We start from the raw sequence: 27,578 nt of genomic DNA, 5'->3' as shown, positions 1-27,578 counted from the left end.
ACAGACAGATGGACGGACAGACAACCTGATTACTATATCCTCCTGTACTACATAGAGGGGGATAACAACATGTTTCTGAGGAAAAATACAATAAGTGAATGCTGATGCCACCTGTAGCGTCATCCCATGTTAAACTGCCTACCTGACAATGGCTGGCGCGGTGGGCAAGTCGATTCCGTCATTCACACCTCTCTCATACTCATCAACGTCAGCCAGGTCTTCATCCAGGGAGGAGGAGAGTTGTTGCAGCAGCACATCCAGCGCCTGGCAACATGTGTATGCATGTGTGAGTGAGTGAGTGAGTGAGGGCCTGGCAACATGTATACTTTTAAGTTAGTGAGTGACAAAGTCAGTAGTCCAGCAACAGAAACAAGGTCGTCATGGTGACGAACGAATGTTGGTTCTGATGACCTAGTAAAAACTAAAATTGACAAAATATATCATGCGAAAAAAAACCACAGCAGCCCAAACTGAGGTGAGACAGTATCCTGACACTGAGTCGATATGTCCTTGTCTTATCCCTTTAATCCCAAGTGTCATCAGGGTAGCAACACACACCCCTTCTTAACACCTTGGTGGGATGATGCAGCAGGGGATGGAACCACCAACCTTCCATAGAGGTAACCTCCAAGTACTCGAACAAGGTGAAACATTTTATATTTTTTAAACATTCAAAACAAAACTAAACACAAACCGTCAAACATTCTTAATAACAGGAGTGTCACTGGGACATAATAAAATGTAAAAACTCAAAATCCCCAGGGAACAAGATCACTGTCAAGTTATTAGAAAGTGATTTATAGTGAGTTCAGTGTAAACATGGACACTGAGGTTTATTTTGAGTATTATTTAAGGTGGGGATGGGGCCTGTACTCGTCCCCCTATTGATGAATGTTATGTGCGAAAATACGACAAACCAATCAAAATGCGCGTATGATTTCAAGTTCTTCGTCAAAGAATCCCCCAGAAATAATTTTTGATTATACATATGTCTTGCATCTAAAACTATACACAAGACACAGTTAAATGTGTTCAATCATACTGTATAATTCCGCATGTCCAGACGTGCTTCAAATTGCATCTGAAATATATATATAATATATGGGGAAATATACGTGAACCAGTTGACAATTGTTTTAGGTATGCCTGTTTGCGCTAAGACGGAACTCGGTCGCAAAAATGGCCTTGAGAGGGGAACGAGTTGCTATTCGGCTTGTCCCGGAATAACATGAGTTGGTCACGAATGGGGGCCTGTACCTGAATATATCCTTGAACAGAAGAATTTGTCCACAGATTTAACAAAAAATAAAACTTCCACTGGACCTGCTGGATGATCTGAAGACCACTGTGTTGTTGTGCAAAGAGAACTTGTTTCATTTCTCCCTTTTTGTAGTGCTGATTAATGTCTTCTGTCTCCCACCTCCCCCAACCCCTTCCAGAATACAAATACTCGATCCCTAATGCTGAAGTCAATATTCAGACAAATCCCAGTAGCCTGAAACCCAAGTCACCTGGATGATCAAGGATGAGAGCTTGCCTTCCTGACTGCTTCTATGTCGGCTACTGAGATGAGGACCGACCGTGACCTAAGGAGACACATACTATCGACACTGACCACATCAGTGACCCCCAAGGCTCAAGTTTAGTTAGCTCCAAAGAAAAGCATAAGGACCAACTGTGACCCCAGTCCCCACGGAGGAAACACACTGAAGACACTGACCACATCAGTGACCACCAAGGCTCAAGTTTAGTCAGCTCCAAAGACAAGTATGAGGACCAACTTTGACCAACGTCCCCACGGAGGATAACAATGAAGAACTGACCACATCAGTGACCATCCAGCCTCTAGTTTAGTCAGCTCCAAAGACAAGCATGAGGAACATCTGTGACCCAGGTCACCAAGGAGGACACACACTATCGACACTGACATCAGTGACCATCCAGCCTCTAGTTTAGTCAGCTCCAAAGACAAGTATGAGGACCAACTTTGACCCCAGTCCCCACGGAGGATAACAATGAAGAACTGACATCAGTGACCATCCAGCCTCTAGTTTAGTCAGCTCCAAAGACAAGTATGAGGACCAACTTTGACCAACGTCCCCACGGAGGATAACAATGAAGAACTGACCACATCAGTGACCATCCAGCCTCTAGTTTAGTCAGCTCCAAAGACAAGTATGAGGACCAACTTTGACCAACGTCCCCACGGAGGATAACAATGAAGAACTGACCACATCAGTGACCATCCAGCCTCTAGTTTAGTCAGCTCCAAAGACAAGCATGAGGAACATCTGTGACCCCGGTCCCCAAGGACACACACTATCGACACTGACCACATCAGTGACCACCAAGGCTCAAGTTTAGTCAGCTCCAAAGACAAGCATGAGGAACATCTGTGACCCAGGTCACCAAGGAGGACACACACTATCGACACTGACCACATCAGTGACCACCAAGGCTCAAGTTTAGTCAGCTCCAAATCTGTGACCCAGGGTGGCGTTGTACAAAGCGATCTTAGCACTAAGATGATCGTAACTCTCTTACCTTAACATAGACTTACAACAGTCTTAGTGCTAAGGTTGTTTTGTGCTTCGACACCCAGGTCCCCACAGAGAACACACTGAAGAAACTCACCACATCGGTGACCACCTTCTCATGCAGTTTACGTAGCGGCTTGCAATGAATCGTCTTGTCTCGATTTGTCTTCACTCCAAAATACTGCCGAAGTAAGATGTTTCCCATCATTTCTGAAACAAGAAACAATGAATGTATGACCTACATCTGACAGAGACCTACACCTTTCAATTCTAGCTGGTATTTGTCAAACGAGAAACACTGACCTACAAAATCTTGCAGTTCTTAAACGTTTCTCACTCAGCCATGAACATGTGTACAGTGACCACGGTACTTGCTTACAGTCTGTACAAGATCCTTTTTTTGAACAAAGGTCCTGTGAAGATCCAGGGTAGAATTGGTCTTCAGCAACCCATGCTTGCCATAAAAGGCGACTATGCTTGTCGTAAGAGACGAGTAATGGGATCGGGTGGTCAGGCTCGCTGACTTGGTTGATGCATGTCATCGTATCCCAATTGTGTGGATCAATGCTCATGATGTCAATCACTGGATTGTCTGGTCCATACTCGATAATTTACAGACCGCCGTCATATAGCTGGAGTATTGCTGAGTGCGGCGTTATCCAAGGAACAAAACACACACAAAAAACTTTCAACAAAGAGGCATCAACATCAACATCAACATCTTTGATGACACCAAGAAAGGACATGAATTCATGAACTACTCACATTTTCCTTTCTCACTTTCAACACTGGAGCTGGAATGAGCTGGACAATGTAACAAAGTTGGCAGCACAGAGAAACACAGTGAGAGGTCTGTTTAATTACTTACCATCGACAAATCTGTTGGCGAAGTCACTCTCGGTCCACACTTTGCCTTGTCGAGAAATGAGAGACAGGAGGTAGTCCAGACACAGAGACTCCACTAGCCTGTCTCCAGCCATCTCCTTCACCTACACACAGACACAGACACAGACATGAGGTTCTGGAGAAAGTCCAGACACAGAGACAGACATGAGGTTCTGAAGTCCAGACACAGACACAGACATGAGGTTCTGGAGAAAGTCCAGACACAGACACAGACATGAGGTTTTGAAGTCCAGACACAGACACAGACATGAGGTTCTGGAGAAAGTCCAGACACAAAAGAGGTTCTGGAGAAAGTCCAGACACAGACAGACATGAGGTTCACGAGAAGGTCCAGACACAGACACAGACATGAGGTTCTGGAGAAAGTCCAGACACAGACACAGACATGAGGTTCTGGAGAAAGTCCAGACACAGACACAGACATGAGGTTCTGGAGAAAGTTCAGACACAGACACAGACACAGACACAGACATGAGGTTCTGGAGAAAGTCCAGACACAGACACAGACACAGACACAGACACAGACATGAGGTTCTGGAGAAAGTCCAGACACAGACACAGACATGAGGTTCTGGAGAAAGTCCAGACACGGACAGACATGAGGTTCTGGAGAAAGTCCAGACACAGACAGACATGAGGTTCTGGAGAAGGTCCAGACACAGACACAGACACAGACATGAGGTTCTGGAGAAAGTCCAGACACAGACACAGACATGAGGTTCTGGAGAAAGTCCAGACACAGACATGAGGTTCTGGAGAAAGTCCAGACACAGACAGACATGAGGTTCTGGAGAAAGTCCAGACACAGACACAGACACAGACACAGACAGACATGAGGTTCTGGAGAAGGTCCAGACACAGACACAGACATGAGGTTCTGGAGTCCAGACACAGACACAGACAGACATGAGGTTCTGGAGAAAGTCCAGACACAGACAGACATGAGGTTCTGGAGAAAGTCCAGACACAGACACAGACAAGAGGTTCTGGAGAAGGTCCAGACACAGACAGACATGAGGTTCTGGAGAAGGTCCAGACACAGACAGACATAAGGTTCTGGAGAAAGTCCAGACACAGACAGACATGAGGTTCTGGAGAAAGTCCAGACACAGACACAGACATGAGGTTCTGGAGAAAGTCCAGACACAGACAGATATGAGGTTCTGGAGAAGGTCCAGACACAGACAGACATGAGGTTCTGGAGAAAGTCCAGACACAGACAGACATGAGGTTCTGGAGAAGGTCCAGACACAGACACAGACATGAGGTTCTGGAGAAGGTCCAGACACAGACAGACATGAGGTTCTGGAGAAAGTCCAGACACAGACACAGACACAGACATGAGGTTCTGGAGAAGGTCCAGACACAGACACAGAAATGAGAGACAGTAGCTAGTCCTGACACAGAGACTCCACCAGCCTGTCTCCAGTCTTCTCTTTCACCTACACAGACACAGATATGAGGTACCCGGAGTCCAGACACAGACACAGACATTAGGTACCTGGGCCCGGGATCATGAAACTAACTTAAGATCATATTTTGTCTTAACTCTTAAGATTTAGACTTAAGACCAAATTTTGTCTTAAATCCGTGATCACGAAGCTCAATCACTGAGAATATCTTAAGTCTAAGACAAAATTTGATCTTAAATCCTAAGACTGCCCCTGAGTAGACTTAAGACAAAATTTGTAGCAAGAAAGACGGCGGAGGTTGTTCGCCTCATGCGTTGCCTAGGGGCTAAAAAGGACAAAATAGCAAATTATCGGACATTTCGAGACCGATTCAACCCTCTTGATCTGTACAACGACGAAGAGCTCTTTGAGAGATATAGATTTCGTCGTCCTACCATTTTTTTCATCGTTGGTATAACCGGGGATGAACTGGCACAGATTCTACCCCACTCAGCGTTCCCACAGTCTCCCACCTATTATTCAAGTTTTGATATTCCTTCAGTTTTTTACTATTTGGGCTTTTCACCTTCAGTTGCTCAGTCGCTTTGTGTCAGCCATATTGGATAGTGTTTACAAAATCACGTTATACGTACACCGGTAATGAGACGCAAATACCATCATGTATATTTCAAAATCAGCTGCGATACCTACATCCTTGAATTCCTCATACATTTTAGAATCAAATGCCAAATGGTCTTTGTCACCAATACAAATTGTCTAGATGTAATGAAGCAAAATAAATGAGTCGTGAAAACGAACGCTGAAAAAAGTGCACTTGTTGGAAATGTAAACAAAGCCATTCGTCTATTCGTTGAGTACATTGGCTCAGCATTTTCAGAATAAACACGGGAAGAGAATCGTAGGGAGAATTGGGGAATATATACATTGCAATGATTTGAAATTTTCAACAGAACTTGTCCAGTGTGACGCCATGACTGACGCAAAATCACACACAAGGACAACGGTATTTATCAGTATTTATCGGAATTTCCGTTGGTTTCAATGAAAAATATAACAACAAATAACAGTACACAGATTGTAAGAATGGGTCTGATTACTTACATGTCACTTTTATGTATATACGAACCCTGAATCAACGAAAGTCCCCTTGTAAAATCCCGCGTACTGTTGACAGTCAACACACCATTTTGTAAAAGTCGGTCACCGGTAGTGATGTCATACGTCAACATATGTTGTACATATTAGGTAATTTCTTTGAGGTGAAGGTCCTTGAATGAAAGTACACACGATCATTGTGTCCTAGCAGGCTATTTACAGTTCCAATTATGATGTAGATCGTGCATGTCTTGTGTACATTTTTTCACACATTTAATTTCACTTTGGATATTAATCAATGTTCAATATGATATCATAAGTAGATATAGGCCACAACATGTATGAAGCTTTAATAATATCCTGTTTGTTTGAACAATGTTTACACATGAAATTGATAAGTTTATAGTGTCGTATACGATATTTCTTTATTTTGGACAAGTGATACTAGATGAAATGTAAATGCAACTGCAACATGTATGTATTTATAGGGAGTGTAATAGTCAATATTATAAGTTCATATAAACAGTGTCCACGAATAGCTGTATAACTAAACTGAAGATATAACTTAAAGAAAATTGATATTATTTTTCGTTAAAATATATGCACAAATTTCTAGAAGAATTGTCCTTGTCTTGGAATTTTTTTTATGCCGTTTGATATACAGAACAGTGATATCTAACGATTCGCCAGGTGCGCGTTAATCACAAACGACTTATGAATTATTTCTCTAGTTTTGCATTATATAGTCAATGGGTTCATCCTTTATCAAATATTGTGACCACAAGATATGAAACTGTTTACTATATTTCTACAAGAATTGTAAAAAGTTTTAAAATATAACCCGTGCCATGTACCCCGTTGGTGGACGATTATCCTTATACGATTATCCTGTTAATTCTATACCAAGAAAGCTTTTTCGCATCTTTTATGGTATAATTTTGAGACAAGCTGATGAGAAATATAAATACATAATAATGAACAAATACATGTACAATATTGAATAATAATTTTGTTTGGTTTGAAATAATTTTTTGAGTACTTGCATGATTACGTAAAATTGATGCCAAACAGGTGCGTGTCTTGTCCAATTAAGATACACTGTACATTATCGAATTGTTTATCTATTCAAGACATTATTTACATGGTAAACGCAGTCTTTTTATGTTGTGTCGAAAAAGCGTCAAATTCCGTTTTAAACACATGGACTTTTTCCATATCATGAACGAAAATTAGGGGAGATATATATCAATCAAAATACCAGTGTCGTCTTTCTCCGACGTTATCAAAGACAAACAAGCAGCCATGACGTCAAATAGAATTGTGTCATTTTCTTAGTAATTAATTACATTTGATGATACTTCTAGTGATCCATTTAGATAGGTGCAACATTAGTCAAATTACACTTGCACAATCAGGAGAATGTTGGAATCTAAGGACTTATTTATGGTTTACATAGGGCCATCCATTTCGCTATCACTCATTTTTTATGAAGTATAATTTCTGATGGGTTTTTTATGCCTAAACGTATACAGTTTCAATATCAATATTTGTGTTGGAATAGTTTGGTTCCTCATGAACAAAACACCACGAAAATACACTGTCCTTACCCACAGCTAATTCTCACCAAGTGACCCTAGTTACAATAAACTAGTGCTAAGCATAGCGGAGTTATGCCCCCTTTCCTTTGAACGTGTGTAACCTCTCTGTCGCCTTTTGACGTCATAGCGGTAAATCAGTTTTCGTCATTTACGGCAGGCTATTTTTTTGCATTGAATTTATGTCGTTATACATACTCATATAACTCCATTTGATATATATTTATGTCGTTCAAATATTAGGCAGTATTTTGTTCGCTCAGTTTCGGTAAAGCTGCTAAATTATTATTTTTTGTCGCACAGTACTTTTATTGGTGTACGCTAAAAAGCAGAGAAAAATAAATTCTCGAACAAAACTTAGCAGCGTCTTTTTTTCAAACCGGTTTAATATTTACAGTTAAATTTACACCATCAGATAGGAAATTTAATATTCTACATCACTGCGTAATTTTATAGCAGTGCCGAGTGAGCGCAATTCTCGCACAACCTTCTCTTTTCCGATCTTAGGAAAATGTGCGTCAGAAAAATAACCTCGGCATCCAATGATTACAGTAGTGCGATATTACGTGCGCGTGTCCCTTTGACGACGGTCTTAGACTTAGACTTAGCTAAGATTTTGCTGAGACCGTTTCAAGATCCAGTCTTAGAGCGAATCTTAGCTAAGCAAAATCTTAAAAACTGAAGACAAAATTCGTGCTTAGCAAAATTTGAGCTAAGACCACTTTCATGATCCCGGGCCCTGGGGTCCAGACACAGACACAGACATTAGGTACCTGGAGTCCAGACACAGACACAGACATTAGGTACCTGGAGTCCAGACACAGAGAAACAGATTGTTCAGTGACTGAAAATATGTTGTGTTTCTAATTATAATCACCTCTCCCACCCCAAGAACATGACCTGTTCAGTCCTGTTTACTCACTGACTTCATCTCACGCCGTGTGATCTTGCTGTCGTAGTGCTGGATGATGTCCTTGGCAACCACCACAGCCTCATCCTCAACCTCCGGACCGATCACCTCGTCCTCCAGGAAGTCCTCCGCTATAATGTCAAACACAGCCTCCTCCAGCTGAAACACCAACAGGACATCCTCAATTAACCCTCCTCCAGCTGTAACACGAACAAGACGTCCTCAATTAACCCTCCTCCAGCTGAAACACCAACAAAACATCCTCAATTAACCCTCCTCCAGCTGAAACACCAACAGGACATCCTCAATTAACCCTCCTCCAGCTGTAACACGAACAAGACGTCCTCAATTAACCCTCCTCCAGCTGAAACACCAACATTGCCTCCTCAGTTAACCCTCCTCCAGCTGAAATACCAACAGGCCATCCTCAATTAACCTTCCTCCAGCTGAAACACCAACATTGCCTCCTGAGTTAACCCTCCTCCAGCTGATATACCAACAAGACATCCTCAGTTAACCTCCCTCCAGCTGAAACCTGAACAAGACATCCTCAGTTAACCCTCCTCTAACTGAAACACCAACAGAGCCTCCTCAGTTAACCCTCCTCCAGCTGAAACACCAACAGGACGTTTTCAATTAACCCTCCTCCAGCTGAAACACCAACATTGCCTCCTCAGTTAACCCTCCTCCAGCTGAAACACCAACATTGCCTCCTCAGTTAACCCTCCTCCAGCTGAAACACCAACAGGAACTCCTCAATTAACCCTCCTCCAGCTGAAACAAAAACAGGACGTCCTCAGTTAACCCTCCTCCAGCTGAAATACCAACAGGACATCTTCAATTAACCCTCCTCCAGCTGAAACACCAACAGGACGTCCTCAGTTAACCCTCCTCCAGCTGAAACACCCACAGGAAATCCTTTTATGTTTGAAACAAGCAGGTATTGTTCCAGTACATGACTCTCCTTGTTGCATGTCTCTTGAATACAACTCGGAACATCTTTGAAGAAAAACTTCATAATAACAGTGTGATTTGACATGATTTTATTGCAGATCTCTGCCAAACTCGTGCTCAAAAGAGGCACTTTGATTGGTTGCTGATTATTGAGTTATTGAGCGAGAGAAATCCTCTGTACTGAGTTGGTGATTAGTAGGGCTGTTACGATTCACTCGTGTATGCGGTTAATCGAACCGTATTCATTCATGAATTGAATTCGTTATTCGTAGCCACTAGAATCGAATATATATGAATATGCAATCATGTGCATTTACATACCCTGTACCTAAAAATATTCATAAAAGTTTATCAAAACATATTAAATGCATAGATCTCTTCAAAAACAACACTCTTATAATATTTAATTTGACAGTATTGTGGTCACTGGTCATTGTCGCATTTGAGCATATACTTGTACCTGGACAAGTGCAGTATATTAATGTTAAATATATTAATAATTAACAAACCATGTCAAATAATTTATGTTATTGTTTCACTGTATAGAACAAATAATACACCAACTGCTGACTTGTAATTGTATTCGTGAATTAAAATTCGTATTCGTTACCCTATATTCGTGATACAAATCGTATTCGCCTCATAGTGTATTTGTTGCAGCCCTAGTGATTAGAGGTATCACGATTGTCACTTCCAAATGAAAGCTGTTGTGGTCATTGGGCCAAGGTGACATATCTGATGCTGTTGGAAATTAAGCATGAAAATCGATTAATCCTTGTCATAGCCTAATATTAAAACTTAAATATTTAGGTGGTCCTAAGATTCAAATACCACAGCAGAGCAAGGCAGGAGTAGCATCATCTAACTCTCCAGGAAGAGTGAGTGAGTGAGTGAGTGAGTGAGTGAGTGAGTGAGTGAGTGAGTGAGTGAGTGAGTGAGTGAGTGAGTGAGTGAGTGAGTGAGTGAGTGAGTGAGTGAGTGAGTGAGTGAGTGAGTGAGTGAGTGAGTGAGTGAGTGAGTGAGTGAGTGAGTGAGTGAGTGAGTGAGTGAGTGAGTGAGTGAGTGAGTGAGTGAGTGAGTGAGTGAGTGAGTGAGTGAGTGAGTGAGTGAGTGAGTGAGTGAGTGAGTGAGTGAGTGAGTGAGTGAGTGAGTGAGTGAGTGAGTGAGTGAGTGAGTGAGTGAGTGAGTGAGTGAGTGAGTGAGTGAGTGAGTGAGTGAGTGAGTGAGTGAGTGAGTGAGTGAGTGAGTGAGTGAGTGAGTGAGTGAGTGAGTTTGGTTTTAAGCCGCTTTTAGCAATATTCCAGCAATATCACGGCAGGGGACACCAGAAATGGGCTTCACACATTGTACCCACGTCGGGAATCGAACCCGGGTCTTCGGCGTGACGAGCGAACGCATTCACCACTAGGCTACCCGACCGCCCCCCAGGAATAGTGAGATAGATTCAGAGCATCATCACTCAATGTGTACAACAAACATGTTGTCCCAGACATTTCATTTTCAGGTTAGTTTCATCACAAAACACATACCGAGTCCATTCCTACTCACCAGCTCGTTCCTCATGTCCTGGACTTCCTCCGCCAGCAGCTCGTCTAGGATGTTGTCGGCCATGACGTCCTCCAGGTAGTTGTGTGCCAGCTCCAGCACCGTCTCACGCACCACCTCCCGGCACTGCTCCATCACCGCCGCCGCCACCACGTCCTCCAGGAACATCTCCAGGGGGTCGGGAGGGGGGATGTAGTAGGGGGTGAGGGGGGTGGGAGGGAGGCTGACCTTGGTGTATCTGCACAGGGGACACATCAGCATATTCAATGTAGCCATCCATCTTTCCATCCATCAACTGTTGAAGCACTTAAGTCTTGTAGTGACACATTCAATCTGTCCATCCATCATCCATCCATCTTTCCATCCATCAACTGATGAAGCACTTCAGTCTTGTAGTGACACATTCAATCTATCCATCTTTCCATCCATCAACTGTTGAAGCACTTCAGTCTTGTAGTGACACATTCAATCTATCCATCATCCATCCATCCACCAACTGTTGAAGCACTTCAGTCTTGTAGTGACACATTCAATCTGTCCATCATCCATCCATCCATCAACTGTTGAAACACTTCAGTCTTGTAGTGACACATTCAATCTGTCCATCTATCCATCCATCAACTGTTGAAACACTTCAGTCTTGTAGTGACACATTCAATCTATCCATCCATCTTTCCATCCATCAACTGTTGAAGCACTTCAGTCTTGTAGTGACACATTCAATCTGTCCATCTATCCATCCATCAACTGTTGAAACACTTCAGTCTTGTAGTGACACATTCAATCTGTCCATCTATCCATCCATCAACTGTTGAAGCACTTCAGTCTTGTAGTGACACATTCAATCTGTCCATCTATCCATCCATCAACTGTTGAAACACTTCAGTCTTGTAGTGACACATTCAATCTGTCCATCTATCCATCCATCAACTGTTGAAGCACTTCAGTCTTGTAGTGACACATTCAATCTGTCCATCCATCATCCATCCATCAACTGTTGAAGCACTTCAGTCTTGTAGTGACACATTCAATCTGTCCATCTATCCATCCATCAACTGTTGAAACACTTCAGTCTTGTAGTGACACATTCAATCTATCCATCCATCTTTCCATCCATCAACTGTTGAAGCACTTCGGTCTTGTAGTGACACATTCAATCTATCCATCATCCATCCATCCATCAACTGTTGAAGCACTTCGGTCTTGTAGTGACACATTCAATCTGTCCATCCATCATCCATCCATCCATCCATCCTAGCATAAACTGTTATTTCCGGATGCCACGATACAGCTGGAGTATTGCTGATTGTGACACAGAACAACATTCACTCGCACTAAAGTACTCATGAATATGAAAAAAACCCTGTTTTGCTGGATTTAATAATCGACACAAAGCATTACGTAGATGTAAATACGAAATAACAAAACAACTGGAAAAGTACTAGTCTGGATTTGCTAGTTTTATCTCAGAGCTCAATACAAAATGTACTTTACAGGAGGTAATTTGTAGGCACTTTCAACATTCAAAAATAAAACTAAGTCTAAATTGACATGGCAGAAACAGGCTATAAGCATTATGCAAATTAGACTGGAAAAAAAGTTATCAAAACAACAATAAAAATAACAGCTATGTTTATGTACATAATAATAATGACATATAAGTTGTTGTTTGAGAAGGGAATATGTTACTTTTACGTTCTGATATTTTGTCGATGATTCACTATCCCACAATGCAACTCACAAATCACTAACCACTGACAAATCACATGCACGTGGGTTTCAAGCACCTGTTTTCACCTGTCGCCAAGGTGTCATAGGTCATGGACATTCACCTTGATCTACTAACACCAGGTTATGCTCAGTTTCACAATAGTCTGTTTTGTTCATATTTTTACACACTTTTACGTGTAAAAAGACATAAAAACCTTTGATACGCTGTGTTTGTGCCAAGGGCCAATTAGAACTAATTGAGTTGTTTGAATATTTATATATTTTGTATATTAACTGCATTTATTTAAAATCTGAGATAAAAAAATCAGGGTTTTTTCATTTCTGTGAGTACTTTAGTATTGATCATTTTGGAAGAAAAGAAAATACTAATTTATGACAGCCTTTTGCACCTTATTTCAAGAGCAGAATTTCTGCAATTAAGACGTGGCAAAACAATCCTTTTGAGTGAGTGAGTGAGAGAATGGGTTTAAAACCACTTAGGACAATATTTCCGTTATACCACGGCATGTCAGCCTGATGTGTGGGGAAAGCCAAGTCTTAGACAAGCATGGGTATGGTGCTGACTAGGACTGTGTATTTACCTGGATATTGTATTGCAATAAATTGCCATACTTTAACCTGTATTGCGATACATATTGCAATATATTGCCAATTTACTTTTTCAGAGTTAATTAGAGTTATACCCTGTATTAATGTCAGTTACCATCAATCTCCTTTTTTCCAGCGCGTGACACCTTCGTTATACTCTCGGTATAGAGAGCTCCGCAAACCGGCTATCGCTGTGAGGAGCTTGATAGTCACGATGTGTACACGCTAATTGATAAAAAGATCGGCAGAGGCAAGTTTTACCAGAAAGATACTATTTTCCATCTCGATATCGATTAGGAACACATAAATATACTTATTTATATTTGCCCCAATATATCGCTATATTTACAAACGTATCGCAATACGTATTGCTGAAGATTTGCACCACAATATAAAGGTGTACCGGTAATGCCGTACACCCTTAGTGCTGACAAACCAAGAAACATTATCAGGCGAATCTGGGATTAGAACCCTTAATCTTATGATCCTGGTACGCCTAAGGGACACAACTCCGCACGACTAGGTCACCTGTGTCGTGATAAAGAACATGTTGATGTTTTGAGAAATGATGACCTACGGTCTAGCCTCCTCCAGCATAGCCTCCCTCACAATCTCCACCGTCATCTCCTCGATCTCCCGCGTCAGGACGTCGTCACACGCTCGCAGCGCCGGCATGAACCATGGATGCTCCGCTGGCTGCAGCACAACAACATCATCATCACCATCAACAGACTAATTGGTACAAACACAGGAATCCAGCTGCTGATATTCATAATTGTATACATCCATCTCTATATCATCTTCCTAAGGCAAGGGAGTTAACTGACTGTAAAAGTCCAGTTTCCACCCTTGCCGAACTAGGCTGGAATTTCTGGGCTCGAATACAGCGCTACCAGTGGCTATTACGAGTCATGTCCCTTCTATATGCCTCCTATTGACTAATCAGATTCCACCCCTTATATCACTTTCATTTGCTTCAAACAATATGGTAGCGCCACATCAAGATTATCTAATCGATGATCAAGATATATATATTGCAATAAAACGGGTCTTATCTTACATAAAAGAATGTAAGTACCTTGATTGGGAATATATCTGTCAATGCCCAGTGGACAGTACACATCTTTTGCAAATCCTGCAGTCTAGTAAGACAACGGTGGAGACTGGACATTTAAAGGCAGTTAATTCCCTTGCCTTGGGAAGACATCTCTATATATAGACACAAAAGATGGGTCAATTACAGCAAAAGGCATTTAAATTGTTAATGTTAAAATGCCCCATTGTATTTGAAAATGTGGGCCTTTTTTTCAAAATTAGGGGCTAAGAGCACAAGGCCCCACCACAGAATTATTCCTGCAGATTCCTCACCTTCTCTGCTGGAAACACAAAGAGCAACTATGGTAAACAGAAGAAATGTTTAATAACACATAGATGGAAATGAGATGAGGAACAAAACTTAAAACAACTTAACAGCAAGTCACAGACGTGATGTAGGCCCGAGGTGTTTACCACACGCAAGTATTGGATTCAAACCAACTACCAGCTGATCCTGGTGTCGCAAAGGGCCACAACTCTGAACATTTAATGGTTGTGCTTAACAACTCTGGGCAGCTGTGCTACTTCCTCTCCATGAACATGAGTGAGTGAGTGAGTGAGTGAGTTGGGTTTAACGCCGCTTTTAACAGTATTCCAGTTATATCACGGCGTGTCAGCTTAATGTGGGAGGAAAGCCTGAAGTGATACAGGTCTCAGACGTTTACCACTTTGGTGAAACCCACGAACACGGGTATGGTGCTGACAAACCTAGAAACATAATCGGGGCGAACCGAGATTAGAACCCACAATCATAGGTTTCTGGCGTGCCCAAGGGATGCAACTCTGCACAGCGAATCGTGGCGCCTTAGACGACTGGGCCACCTGTGCCCCCTCCATGAACATGAAATCATGTGAATAGTTTTTATAGCAGTGTCTAAAATACCCGCCTGCCCGAATGTCCAAGACGAGCTGTTTTCCTCTTGGACAGTCGACTTTTACAATATGCACAGCCGATATTCTGCTTGATTTTTTTTCAAAAATGATAAGAACTTATGAAATGAGTACATATAATTCTCAGTTGTAGTTATTGATATTGATTATTCATTCAAATCTGGACTTCTCGATTTGTAATCGAATTGGCAACATTTAACAAGACTTGCAAGTCTGGCCGGAACTTGTCTGAATTTGAAATACTGTGACAATCAGTGCTGTAGTGAGGATCAGTAGGGGTGGAGGGGTCCACTATGTGGGGTGTGACAGAGGGGTGGAGGGGTCCACTATGTGGGGTGTGACATCAGTAGGGGTGGAGGGGTCCACTATGTGGGGTGTGACAGAGGGGTGGAGGGGTCCACTATGTGGGGTGTGACAGGGGTGTGGAGGGGTCCACTATGTGGGGTGTGACAGGGGTGTGGAGGGGTCCACTATGTGGGGTGTGACATCAGTAGGGGTGGAGGGGTCCACTATGTGGGGTGTGACAGGGGTGTGGAGGGGTCCACTATGTGGGGTGTGACAGGGGTGTGGAGGGGTCCACTATGTGGGGTGTGACATCAGTAGGGGTGGAGGGGTCCACTATGTGGGATGTGACAGAGGGGTGGAGGGGTCCACTATGTGGGGTGTGACAGGGGTGTGGAGGGGTCCACTATGTGGGGTGTGACAGGGGTGTGGAGGGGTCCACTATGTGGGGTGTGACATTTGTAGGGGTGGAGGGGACCACTATGTGGGGTGTGACAGGGGTGTGGAGGGGTCCACTATGTGGGGTGTGACATCAGTAGGGGTGGAGTGGTCCACTATGTGGGGTGTGACAGGGGTGTGGAGGGGTCCACCATGTGGGGTGTGACAGGGGTGTGGAGGGGTCCACTATGTGGGGTGTGACATTTGTAGGGGTGGAGGGGTCCACTATGTGGGGTGTGACATCAGTAGGATTGGAGGGGTCCACTATGTGGGGTGTGACAGGGGTGTGGAGGGGTCAACTATGTGGGGTGTGACATCAGTAGGGGTGGAGGGGTCCACTATGTGGGGTGTGACATTTGTAGGGGTCGAGTGGTCCACTATGTGGGGTGTGACATCAGTAGGGGTAGAGGGATCCACTATGTGGGGTGTGACAGGGGTGTGGAGGGGTGGAGGGGTCCACTATGTGGGGTGTGACATTTGTAGGGGTGGAGGGGTCCACTATGTGGGGTGTGACATCAGTAGGATTGGAGGGGTCCACTATGTGGGGTGTGACAGGGGTGTGGAGGGGTCCACTATGTGGGGTGTGACATCAGTAGGGGTGGAGGGGCCCACTATGTGGGGTGTGACATTTGTAGGGGTGGAGTGGTCCACTATGTGGGGTGTGACATCAGTAGGGGTAGAGGGATCCACTATGTGGGGTGTGACAGGGTCCAAATTGTGTGGTGTGACATCAGTAGGGGTGGAGGGGTCCACTATGTGGGGTGTGACATCAGTAGGGGTAGAGGGATCCACTATGTGGGGTGTGACAGGGGTGTGGAGGGGTCCACTATGAGGGGTGTGACAGGGGTGTGGAGGGGTGGAGGGGTCCACTATGTGGGGTGTGACATCAGTAGGGTTGAGGGGTCCAAATTGTGTGGTGTGACATCAGTAGGGGTGGAGGCGTCCACTATGTGGGGTGTGACATCAGTAGGGATGGAGGGGTCCACTATGTGGGGTGTGACATCAGTAGGGGTGGAGGGGTCCACTATGTGGGGTGTGACATCAGTAGGGGTGGAGGGGTCCACTATGTGGGGTGTGACATCAGTAGGGGTGGAGGGGTCCACTATGTGGGGTGTGACATCAGTAGGGGTGGAGGGGTCCACTATGTGGGGGGAGACATCAGTAGGGGTGGAGGGGTCCACTATGTGGGGTGTGACATCAGTAGGGGTGGAGGGGTCCACTATGTGGGGTGTGACATCAGTAGGGGTGGAGGGGTCCACTATGTGGGGGGAGACATCAGTAGGGGTGGAGGGGTCCACTATGTGGGGTGTGACATCAGGAGGGGTGGAGGGGTCCACTATGTGGGGTGTGACATCAGTAGGGGTGGAGGGGTCCACTATGTGGGGTGTGACAGGGGTGTGGAGGGGTCCACTATGAGGGGTGTGACAGGGGTGTGGAGGGGTAGAGGGGTCGACTATGTTTGGAGGTGTGGAGGGGTCCACTATGTGGGGTGTGACATCAGTAGGGATGGAGGGGTCCACTATGTGGGGTGTGACAGAGGGGTGGAGGGGTCCACTATGTGGGGTGTGACAGGGGTGTGGAGGGGTAGAAGGGTCGACTATGTTTGGAGGTTTGGAGGGGTCCACTATGTGGGGTGTGACATCAGTAGAGGTGGAGAGGTCCACTATGTAGGGTGTGACATCAGTAGGGGTGGAGGGGTGGAGGGATCAACTATGTGGGGTGTGACAGGGGTGGAGGGGTCCACTATGTGGGGTGTGACATCAGTAGGGGTGGAGGGGTCCACTATGTGGGGTGTGACATCAGTAGGGGTCCACTATGTGGGGTGTGACAGGGGTGTGGAGGGGTCCACTATGTGGGGTGTGACAGCTGTGGAGAAACAGTGTGTACAAACAGAAAAGGAGCAAGAAAACAACTGTCAATACAGGGAAAAAAACTACATCATCACACACAGCTCAACCACACACTCCCTACTCTACATTATAGCAAGTCTCATAGAAAACTAACATTTAAAAACATTCAAAATGTCCTGTTAAATTTACAAGAAATTCATGTTTTAAAAGAAATTTAATGTTGTGATTCTAACATAAATAGGACGGCTAAACTAATATCACATATGTGCTACTGTGACGCAAACCAATATTAACTTCAGTACAACTAGTGCTATCAAGATGGGTGTAAGCTGGTGTGGAGAGTTGGGTGTTAATATGAAGAAAGCTGTCTATAGGTATCTTTGAGCAGCATCTACAACATTAAGAAAATTTAAAATTGATCAATTTTGAATTAATTTCCTAAAAGCTATGTAGCAATTTTGAATTCACTCCAAAATTCAATTTTATCAATTAATTCCTCAAAATATTGTTAAAATTTTAAAAAATAAAAATATTGAAAATCTACTTTACATACCAGACTATGAACTGGGGAATGTTGTGCGAGGGTTTAGTAGTGGTATGTAGATTTGGCCAAGTCTGTCTGTCATATGCCCTCACTACATCCCTTGGCCCTAGCTACTTGTCGGAAGAGGCGACTAACGGGATCGGGTGGTCGGGCTCGCTGACTTGGTTGATGCATGTCATCATATCCCAATTGCGTAGGTCGATGCTCATGATGTCAATCACTGGATTGTCTGGTTCAGACTTGTTTATTTACAGACCGCCGTCATATAGCTAAATATTGCTGAGTGTGGCGTTAAACAACAAACAAACAAAAACCCAAAATCCCAGCCCTCACAGACACCTGGCCAGGAGGGATTTTATGACAATTCATGTGATTTCTAAGAAACTTCTAATACGAGGGGTTATCTCCCTTGAGAAAACATATATTATTTGCCAAACAGACTTGGCCAAGTCTAGGTAGGTGTGAAGGCAGGGTCAGTGTGCTATATGAAGGGTCATTACGATATATACACACCAACTTGTCAACCTCCGTAAGAGCATCTATCAAAACATCGGGCACAAACTCCTCCTCTAAACAATCGGTTATAAACCACGTGACAAAGTCCTCGGCAAACAGCGGATGTTTAATGAAATGTGTGTGAGTCTCATCCTGAAAATAAAGTCGAAAGCCATCACCAACACAACAAACGTCAACACAACAAACGTCAACACAACAAACGTAACACAACAAAACGTCAACACAACACAACGAAACACAACAAAACATTTCAACATTTCACCACAACACAGTTCGAGTAGAGGTTTGAGGATATTTAGATAAATCAGTATTAGTAGAAAATGCATATTGCTTTCATAATTTGAAAAGTACTTCTGAATCTTTGATGATTCTGGTTGGCAGTGGCTGAAACCGGTTATTGACAAGGCCATTCCAAATACGGAGCAAATTTGTTTTTGTTTTTTAATATTTCTACTCTTGATTGACTCAAACCATTTGAGAAGATGTCATGGATGATTGAGTGAGTGAGTTAATATTAAACGTGTCCTCGGTAATATTTCAGCCATATCGTGACGAGAAGTTTTTCATTATAAATACATATATTTAGTCTAAATAAAAACCTGTCATCGATGGACAGTAAAATAACTAGAATATCCCAGATTAATATTTAAAACTAGCATACAACCATAAAAAGATACTACTATATGAAAGAATTGTTTGATAGACATTACTTACAAGTTGACGGCTTGACAACGACGTAAGGATCTATACCGAAACGTCCTTTTTACAGTATTAAAGAAGTTGTTATCCATAAAATTGTGTCTGCCTTGTACCATATGGAACAATACAATATAAAAAAGGGCTATGGATCGCCAGCAACTGAAGGTAGATCACCCTACTAGGGACCATGGGGACTTACAGTACTTAAGCTACCTGCATGGAACCCGGCAGGATTTACACCATCCCTTCAGTTGTTGGGGATGGCAGACAAATGTATCCAAGCATTTGTTTGCGTGTTTATTTGTTTGTTGTTTATCCCCGCATTCAGCAATATTCCATCTATATGCGTCGGACTGTAAATAATCAAGTCTGGGCCAGACAATCCAGTGAGTGACCTCATGAGCATCGATCCATCCAATTGGGATACGAAGACATGCATCAACAAAGTCATCGAGTCACCACCCGATCCCATAAGTCGCCTCTTACAGCAAGGGAGGGGAGCAGGAAGGGGTCGGGGGGAGGAGAGAGAGAGAGATATAGTATGTTGTAGACAACCCACCCCAACAGGGAGAGGATTTTGATATCCTGGGCCCCTCCCTTTTAAAAGTGCTGGATCCGCCCTTAATCCAGCATGCTTGTGAATACTTTGGTTTGATTAAAAACAGCCTAACACTTTCGCCTACTCCCCAGGATATATAAGTGAGTGAGTGAGTGAGTATTGTTTTACGCCGCTTTAAGCAATATTCCAGCAATATCACTGCCGGGGACACCAGATATGGGCTTCACACAATGTACGGGAATCGAATCCGGGTCTTCGGCGTGACGAGCGAACGCTTTAACCACTAGGCTACCCGACCGCCCCTAATGTATATAAGTGTTATGCCATATGTTGCATTCAGATTAATAGACAAACAAAGTTGGCAAAATGAGAAAAATATTTTCAATATTCAAGGATCCAATGAGCAGTGAAGGAGATTTCTGCCACACCTGGATATCATCAAACCTCTTGCACCAACACACCACACGGTAGTCATGTAATTACAAGCACACAGTTTTGTTATAACGTTTGACATTGAATGCCATAAAAATACAGAATAAAAAGAGAAGATAATCAAGGATTTACTGATTGGCACAAACTGTTAATGCCCTGGCTCCATCACTACACGCCACATCAAACACATTCCCACGACCTCCGTCCACACGAGAACTCACCGAGATGTGGTCCGGCTCAATGTCCAGTAGTGGCTGAACATACTGCAACAAAACAACGACACAATGAAACATACATCAACTCCAGGGACTTAGAAACAAAAGAACGACACAATGAAACACATTTATCAACTCCAGGGACTAGAAACAAAACAACGACACAATGAAACACATTCATCAACTCCAGGGACTGGAAACAAAACAACGACACAACGAAACACATTCATCAACTCCAGGGACTGGAAACAAAAGAACGACACAATGAAACAAATTCATCAACTCCAGGGACTGGTAACAAAACAACGACACAATGAAACACATTCATCAACTCCAGGGACTGGAAACAACACAACGACACAATGAAACAAATTCATCAACTCCAGGGACTAGAAACAAAACAACAACACAATGAAACACATTCATCAACTCCAGGGACTGGAAACAAAACAACGACACAATGAAACACATTTATCAACTCCAGGGACTGGAAACAAAACAACGACACAATGAAACACATTCATCAACTCCAGGGACTGGAAACAAAACAACGACACAATGAAACAAATTCATCAACTCCAGGGACTGGTAACAAAACAACGACACAATGAAACACATTCATCAACTCCAGGGACTGGAAACAACACAACGACACAATGAAACAAATTCATCAACTCCAGGGACTAGAAACAAAAGTGAGATTCTGGGTCCGTAGATCCTTCTGTAGACTCCAAAACCTTGGAATGTTCTTGGGATGAGGGACGATCTGTAGGAAGTCCCCTTACAGAATCTGCTTCATCAGTCTGGAGATTTTGTTATCCTGACAATTAGAGAACCTCTAAAAACAATAGCATGACTTAAGGTTAATATGATGGAGGTGGTGCCTTTACTTACCCGGTACGACCTCCTGGGTGGCGTGTAGGCTCTACGGTGCCGGACAGGTTCTTCCTCCGACTCCTCTTCATCATCCTCTGAATCTGATCCCCCAGCTATTGTATGCACAGGCATCACATAAGCATTCAACATGGGTACCGGGTACCCGTTCATCGGCCCCGGGTAGCTGTGGAGGGGTATCGGGTACCCGTTGTTCAAAGGAACAGAATTTCGAGCAGGGTCACGGCGGGACTTGCGGCCCTTCTTTTTCGAGGTGGACTCCGAGAGACGTAATCGATCTCTGTGAATGTCTTTGTATCCTCTGTCAGACTTCCTCTTCTTGTCTCTGCGCTTCTGGTGCCGCCCCGCCCCCTTTGGTGGAGGAGGGTAGTACATAGGGAAGGGCTGACCGTAGACCACATTGGGCGGGGCATATATAGGGTAAGGGAGGGGGTGGGGCTTGAGTTGGTCGTCCTCGTCATCGTCAGTTTCTTCCCCCCAGCTGTCATATTCAGGAGGGCTGAAACCATGGCAACAAGATGGCATGAACATATCAATATATAAAGCAAGACTCAATATTGCTTTTTATGGTATACCATATTTTGTTTGAGTAAATTGCGCAACCCTCTCTAGCAGATTGAGTATTTTTGAAAAAAAATAATATATTAAGCGCAAAAAAACTTACACGTACTCCTTGCTCAGTAATTGAAATTTGAGATTAAAAATTTTCTTGTAAACTAATCCGAAAAACAGCAATCAGCTGTACACACGTTTTCTTGGAATCTACTGGTGATTCAGTTAAAACTTTCCCAATGATATAACTTTGAAGGATTTTGATGCAAGGATTGGGAAAAATTGTAACTGAAACTATTTTTTTATCAGGAATATTATTTTCCCGAGTTAGTTCTTTACTTACTTGACAAAAGCTTTTCTTGGTTTTACTGGCGGTACTTCCTCGTATCTTGTTTTCCTTAGGTTTCTGTGAGACCTGCGTTCTTCATGTTCCGGGGGGGTGTCGAGTCTGTCACACAAACAGCACAGTACACAACGGTGGGGGTAAGTGCAGGGGTAGGTGGGTTGCAGTGATGAGCGGGTTTGCAGGGGTAGGGCAGGGGTAGGGCAGTGGAGCTGCAGGGGTATGGTTGGAGTAGGGCGGTGGAGCTGCAGGGGTATGGTGGGGGTAGAGCGGTGGAGCTGCAGGGGTAGGGCTGTGGAGCTGCAGGGGGAGGGCAGGGGTAGGGCCGTGGAGCTGCAGGGGTAGGGTGGTGGAGCTGCAGGGATAGGGTGGTGGAGCTGCAGGGGGAGGGCAGGGGTAAGGTGGTGGAGCTGCAGGGGGAGGGCAGGGGTAGGGCCGTGGAGCTGCAGGGGTAGGGTGGTGGAGCTGCAGGGATAGGGTGGTGGAGCTGCAGGGATAGGGTGGTGGAGCTGCAGGGGGAGGGCAGGGGTAGGGCCGTGGAGCTGCAGGGGTAGGGTGGTGGAGCTGCAGGGATAGGGTGGTGGAGCTGCAGGGGGAGGGCAGGGGTAAGGTGGTGGAGCTGCAGGGGGAGGGCAGGGGTAGGGCTGTGGAGCTGCAGGGATAGGGTGGTGGAGCTGCAGGGGGAGGGCAGGGGTAGGGCTGTGGAGCTGCAGGGGGAGGGCAGGGGTAGGGCTGTGGAGCTGCAGGGGTAGGGTGGTGGAGCTGCAGGGGTAGGGTGGTGGAGCTGCAGCGGGAGGGCGGTGGAGCTGCAGGGATAGGCGGTGGAGCTGCGGGGGTAGGAGGTGGAGCTGCAGGAGTAGCTGGTGGAGCTGCAGCGGTAGGCCTGTGGGGGTAGGGCGGTGAAGCTGCAGGGGTAGGGTGTTGGAGCTGCAGGGGTAGGCGGGGTAAGGTGGGGGTAGGGCGGGGGGAGGGCAGTGGAGCTGCAGGGAAGTGCAGGGGGACAACTAGTGTTTGAAATAATTTTACAACCCAAAAAGGCAAACAGGCAGGTGACCCATAAGCGTTGCCTGCCCATCTTTAGTGTTACCTGCCCACCCGCATTCAAACGTTCTAAATAGGGAAAAATCACAAAAAATAAGAGACAAATCGAGTCTTGATTGACTGGGAGAACCCTCTTCTTAGGAAAATAAATATGTATGTTACATTTTTATAGGTCAAGTGCCCGATACAAGAATAACCACTACAGTTGTTCATGCTATCATCCACCTGTTTACCATGTCGCCATGACCCCATTATTTACAGACTTCGGTGATATGAAACTAGCATTCAAAATGCAACACTAATGTTTCAGTAAGTTTCACTTAAAAATTAGAAATTCCCAGTATAAATGTTACCTGGGTAAGTTAGGGGGCGTGGCCCGTCTGTACTTGCCGTAGGGAGGGTGGGTATTTCTGGCTGCTGGGGACCTCCTCCCGTACACTGGGGTCCGGGTCTTGGTGGCAGGACTTCTCTTCCCACTCACTAAGTGGGTCCTGATGCGGCGTAAACTGAAAAAGGGGATGTTTTGTTTCAGCCTGTAACTTGATGTCACTTTTGTTTGTTTGTTTGTTGTTTGACGCCGCACTCAGCAATATTCCACCTATATGACGGCGGTCTGTAAATAATCGAGTCTGGACCAGACAATCCAGTGATTGACATCATGAACATCGGTCCACGCAATAGGGATCGATGACATGCATCAACCAAGTCAGTGAGCCTGACCACCCGATCCCGTTAGTCGCCTCTTACGACAAGCATAGTCGCCTTTTATGGCAAGCATGGGTTGCTGAAGACCTATTCTACCCCGGATTCTTAAGCCACTAGTTCGAAGTAAATATATGCTTGGGTTAGTAAGCTCAGCTAATAATAATCCACATATTAACATGCACAAAATAAAATAATTCCACTGAAACTGATGCCAAGTTCAGGCTAGAATTTTAGCACCGGTTGCTTTTTTTGCAACAACTTTCAGCAAAATAGGTTTTCAATTACAGAACTTGATTCATACGAGAGAAATGTACTTCTGGTAGAAACCCGTGAAGATCCGGGTAGAATAGGTCTTCAGCAACCCATGAATTTGCCATAAAAGGCAACTATGCTTGTCGTAAAAGGCAACATGCATAGCCTGTATATATCGCGAAATCCATAGTACACAGTGTTAAGGATAAGCAAGTGAAGATTGAATCAGGGGAATGTTGGTTTTTGTCAGTTTGCAGACAAACTGATAGCAGCACTTTTTTATTCATTTTGATGAATAAAAAAATTAAGTGTGATACCAGAGATACTAACAAAATTATTTTGAATAACTGAAGCGGTGCACGTGATACGTGCTCTAAAAACGATGGCAATAACTGGTACTTTAAGTTGACAGGAAAGTTTTATTTCCACAGTTTTGATTCCCTATTGTAGCGTTATAACAGAAATCAACTGAATCTTATTTCACTGACAGAAATGGCTGCTTTTGATCATGGTTTCACAAAAATATATTGGTAACTTATTGGTAGTCAACTTTGTACACAGAATATGTCAGAAATAACATGAAAACTGATAACTGATTGGTGACTAGTAGTGCAGTCATTGTGCTTGAGACCCATGTTGTTAGTTCAAGACTTTACATACTTTTGATAAGACATATCTATTAGGGCTGGGACGGGTAACTCTGGTACCTGGGTCGGGTGGGTACTGAATAGGACCGGGGTACCCACAGGACTACCCAGACCCATGGTTGCTCACTGGACATATTGTTTAATGACACAAATTATCTGGAACTCTATGGTTACACTACAAGTCACTAATGTTCGCTTTTCTTTCTGACTGTCCACCCATTCCTTCTGATTTTTCATATGGTTGAATATAGATATAACTTAAATCAAATTCAGTGTATGAATGACCTGATTGTTTAAAACATGTATCTAAATACGTTTGCCAGGGTTATGCTAAAACTGTTCCCAATCGGACATTTTGAGACATCTCCCGAGACCTACAGTGGGTACCCGGGTAGGGTCAAGTAATAGGGGGGTGTGTACCCGGGTAGTAAATGTGGACTCGTCCCAGCCCTAATATCTATACCATCTATCTTCTATGTCATCACCAAATTTGAAAATTATTTCATCATGACATCTATACTTAGATCTATTTGAAACCCTGGTATGAACCTAAAGTTTAAACAGTGTAGAGATTCGTTTCATGGATTATCCGACCCTTGAAGATTCAGGGTCTTCAGCAACCCATGCTTGCCTAAAAGGCGACTATGCTCGTCGTAAGAGGAGACTAACAAGATTGGGTGGTCAGACTGGCTGACTTGGTTGATGCACCTCATAAATCCCAATTGTGTGAATCGATGCTGATGATGTTAATCACCGGATTGTCTGGTCCAGACTCGATTATTTACAGACCGCCTCATATATATAGCTGGCATACTGCTGAGTGTGGCATTAAACAACAAACAAACAAACAAACAAATTAATGAAATATCCTTTCACATATACTGGCTCAAAGTTGAACTTGCATCCCTAGAAAACAGTTGGGTTTAGGCCTGAAATAGGCGTTATTCCAAACTCGTCAAAACTGCCACATCTGAGAGTCACAGTGCTGTGGAATGCGCGACGGAATGAGACTCGATTCAAGTACAGTTTTCCCACTTACGAGTCTTGGTGTTCCCTCCAAAAGTGTTCCTTAGCTTCTACCGACATACTCCACGTGTATCACATCATCGGCGATGGTCCAGACGGTGTATATGATAAAAGCGAAGTACTCAAATAACTCTCTCGTAAATTTGTTTACATGCCGCCATGGATCCCGAAGCGCCGCCTAGTGTACAAAGGGAAATAATTCTACAACAGGAATAGTCGCATGCCACTAATATTGTCTAGCTGGTTTAGGATTTCACGTGAACGAACGTCCTGTGTGATTTACTTAAAAAAGGATATTTTTTTGGTTGTCCTTAGAAAAGAATTTCTGTATTTTAGTAGTCATCAATATTCTAGCAATAAAGCATGCCGTGACAGCTAGACGACTATATATGCTTGATGACTAACGTGATCGGGTGGTGAGACTCGCTGACTTGGTTGATGCATGTCATCGATCCCATTTGCGTGGATCGATGCTCATGATATTAATGGCTGGATTGTCTGGTCCAGACTCGATTATTTACAGACCGCTGTCATGTAGCTGGAATATTTCTGATTAATTTCGCCGTTATTTGTTTTGTTTGTTTGTTTGTTGTTTAACGCCGCACTCAGCAATAATCCAGCTATATGACGGCGGTCTGTAAATAATCGAGTCTGGACCAGACAATCCAGTGATTGACATCATGAGCATCGATCTACGCAACTGGGATACGATGACATGCATCAACCAAGTCAGCGAGTCTGACCACCCGATCCCGTTAGTCGCCTCTTACGACAAGCATAGTCGCCTTTTACAGCAAGCATGGGTTGCTGAAGACCTATTCTGCCCCGGATCTTCACGGGTCGATTTCGCCGTTAAACGATAAAGAAACAAACACCAATAAAAAGGCCTGAAAGCAGACAATCCAGTGACTGTTAATTTGAACAACGACCCCTGCTATCGAGATCCGTTCACTCGCCATCAACCAATTATATCACCGAGCCTGACCACCCGATCAATTTAGCCGTCTCTAACGACCAGCATAGTATAGTCAGGCTCTGTTAGTCTGCTTCACAGGACGTTGTTCATACTATCAATCACTGGATTGTCTGATGTTTACAGACAGATAAACTATTGGTGAGTGACGGGAGGTGAAATTGGGTTTAACGTCGCGTCCATGATTATTGCACATATATAGCGACGTGCATGCACGCGTGTGTGTGTGTGTGTGTGTGTGTGGCTGCTTGTACTAGTCCGACTGATCCCGATTTTATAGTGCTAGCTCACTGAGATACCATGCCGCAGTTTAACATGATGCCCCACTCAGACACAGTATACTGACTCTTT

General features: G+C 44.0%; 1 protein-coding gene across 2 annotated transcripts in view; it reads right to left on the bottom strand.

Moving 5' to 3' along the window:
• The window catches only part of LOC124113541, a 28,490-nt gene extending 2,067 nt beyond the window's left edge, over positions 1–26,423 (bottom strand). The window contains exons 1-12 of one of the 2 annotated variants that reach the window (XM_048402097.1): positions 26,268–26,423; positions 23,978–24,130; positions 22,584–22,688; positions 21,689–22,187; positions 20,801–20,842; positions 18,887–19,021; positions 13,851–13,969; positions 10,958–11,192; positions 8,468–8,614; positions 3,406–3,526; positions 2,635–2,747; positions 143–264 (exon numbers count right to left, since the gene is read on the bottom strand). In XM_048402097.1, coding sequence (XP_048258054.1) covers positions 143–264; positions 2,635–2,747; positions 3,406–3,526; positions 8,468–8,614; positions 10,958–11,192; positions 13,851–13,969; positions 18,887–19,021; positions 20,801–20,842; positions 21,689–22,187; positions 22,584–22,688; positions 23,978–24,130; positions 26,268–26,314 — 1,838 coding nt within the window. In that variant the 5' untranslated portion in view covers positions 26,315–26,423. The remainder of the gene's footprint in view (positions 1–142; positions 265–2,634; positions 2,748–3,405; positions 3,527–8,467; positions 8,615–10,957; positions 11,193–13,850; positions 13,970–18,886; positions 19,022–20,800; positions 20,843–21,688; positions 22,188–22,583; positions 22,689–23,977; positions 24,131–26,267) is intronic. The other variant, XM_048402098.1, reaches the window with a different exon arrangement.
• Between the last annotated feature and the right edge of the window lie 1,155 nt (positions 26,424–27,578).

This window comes from Haliotis rufescens, unplaced genomic scaffold (genome assembly GCF_023055435.1).
Source record: "Haliotis rufescens isolate VD_foot unplaced genomic scaffold, xgHalRufe1.0.p SCAF_24, whole genome shotgun sequence".
Classification (NCBI taxonomy): Eukaryota; Metazoa; Mollusca; class Gastropoda; order Lepetellida; family Haliotidae; genus Haliotis; species Haliotis rufescens.
This window is presented reverse-complemented; position numbering and strand designations above follow the sequence as displayed.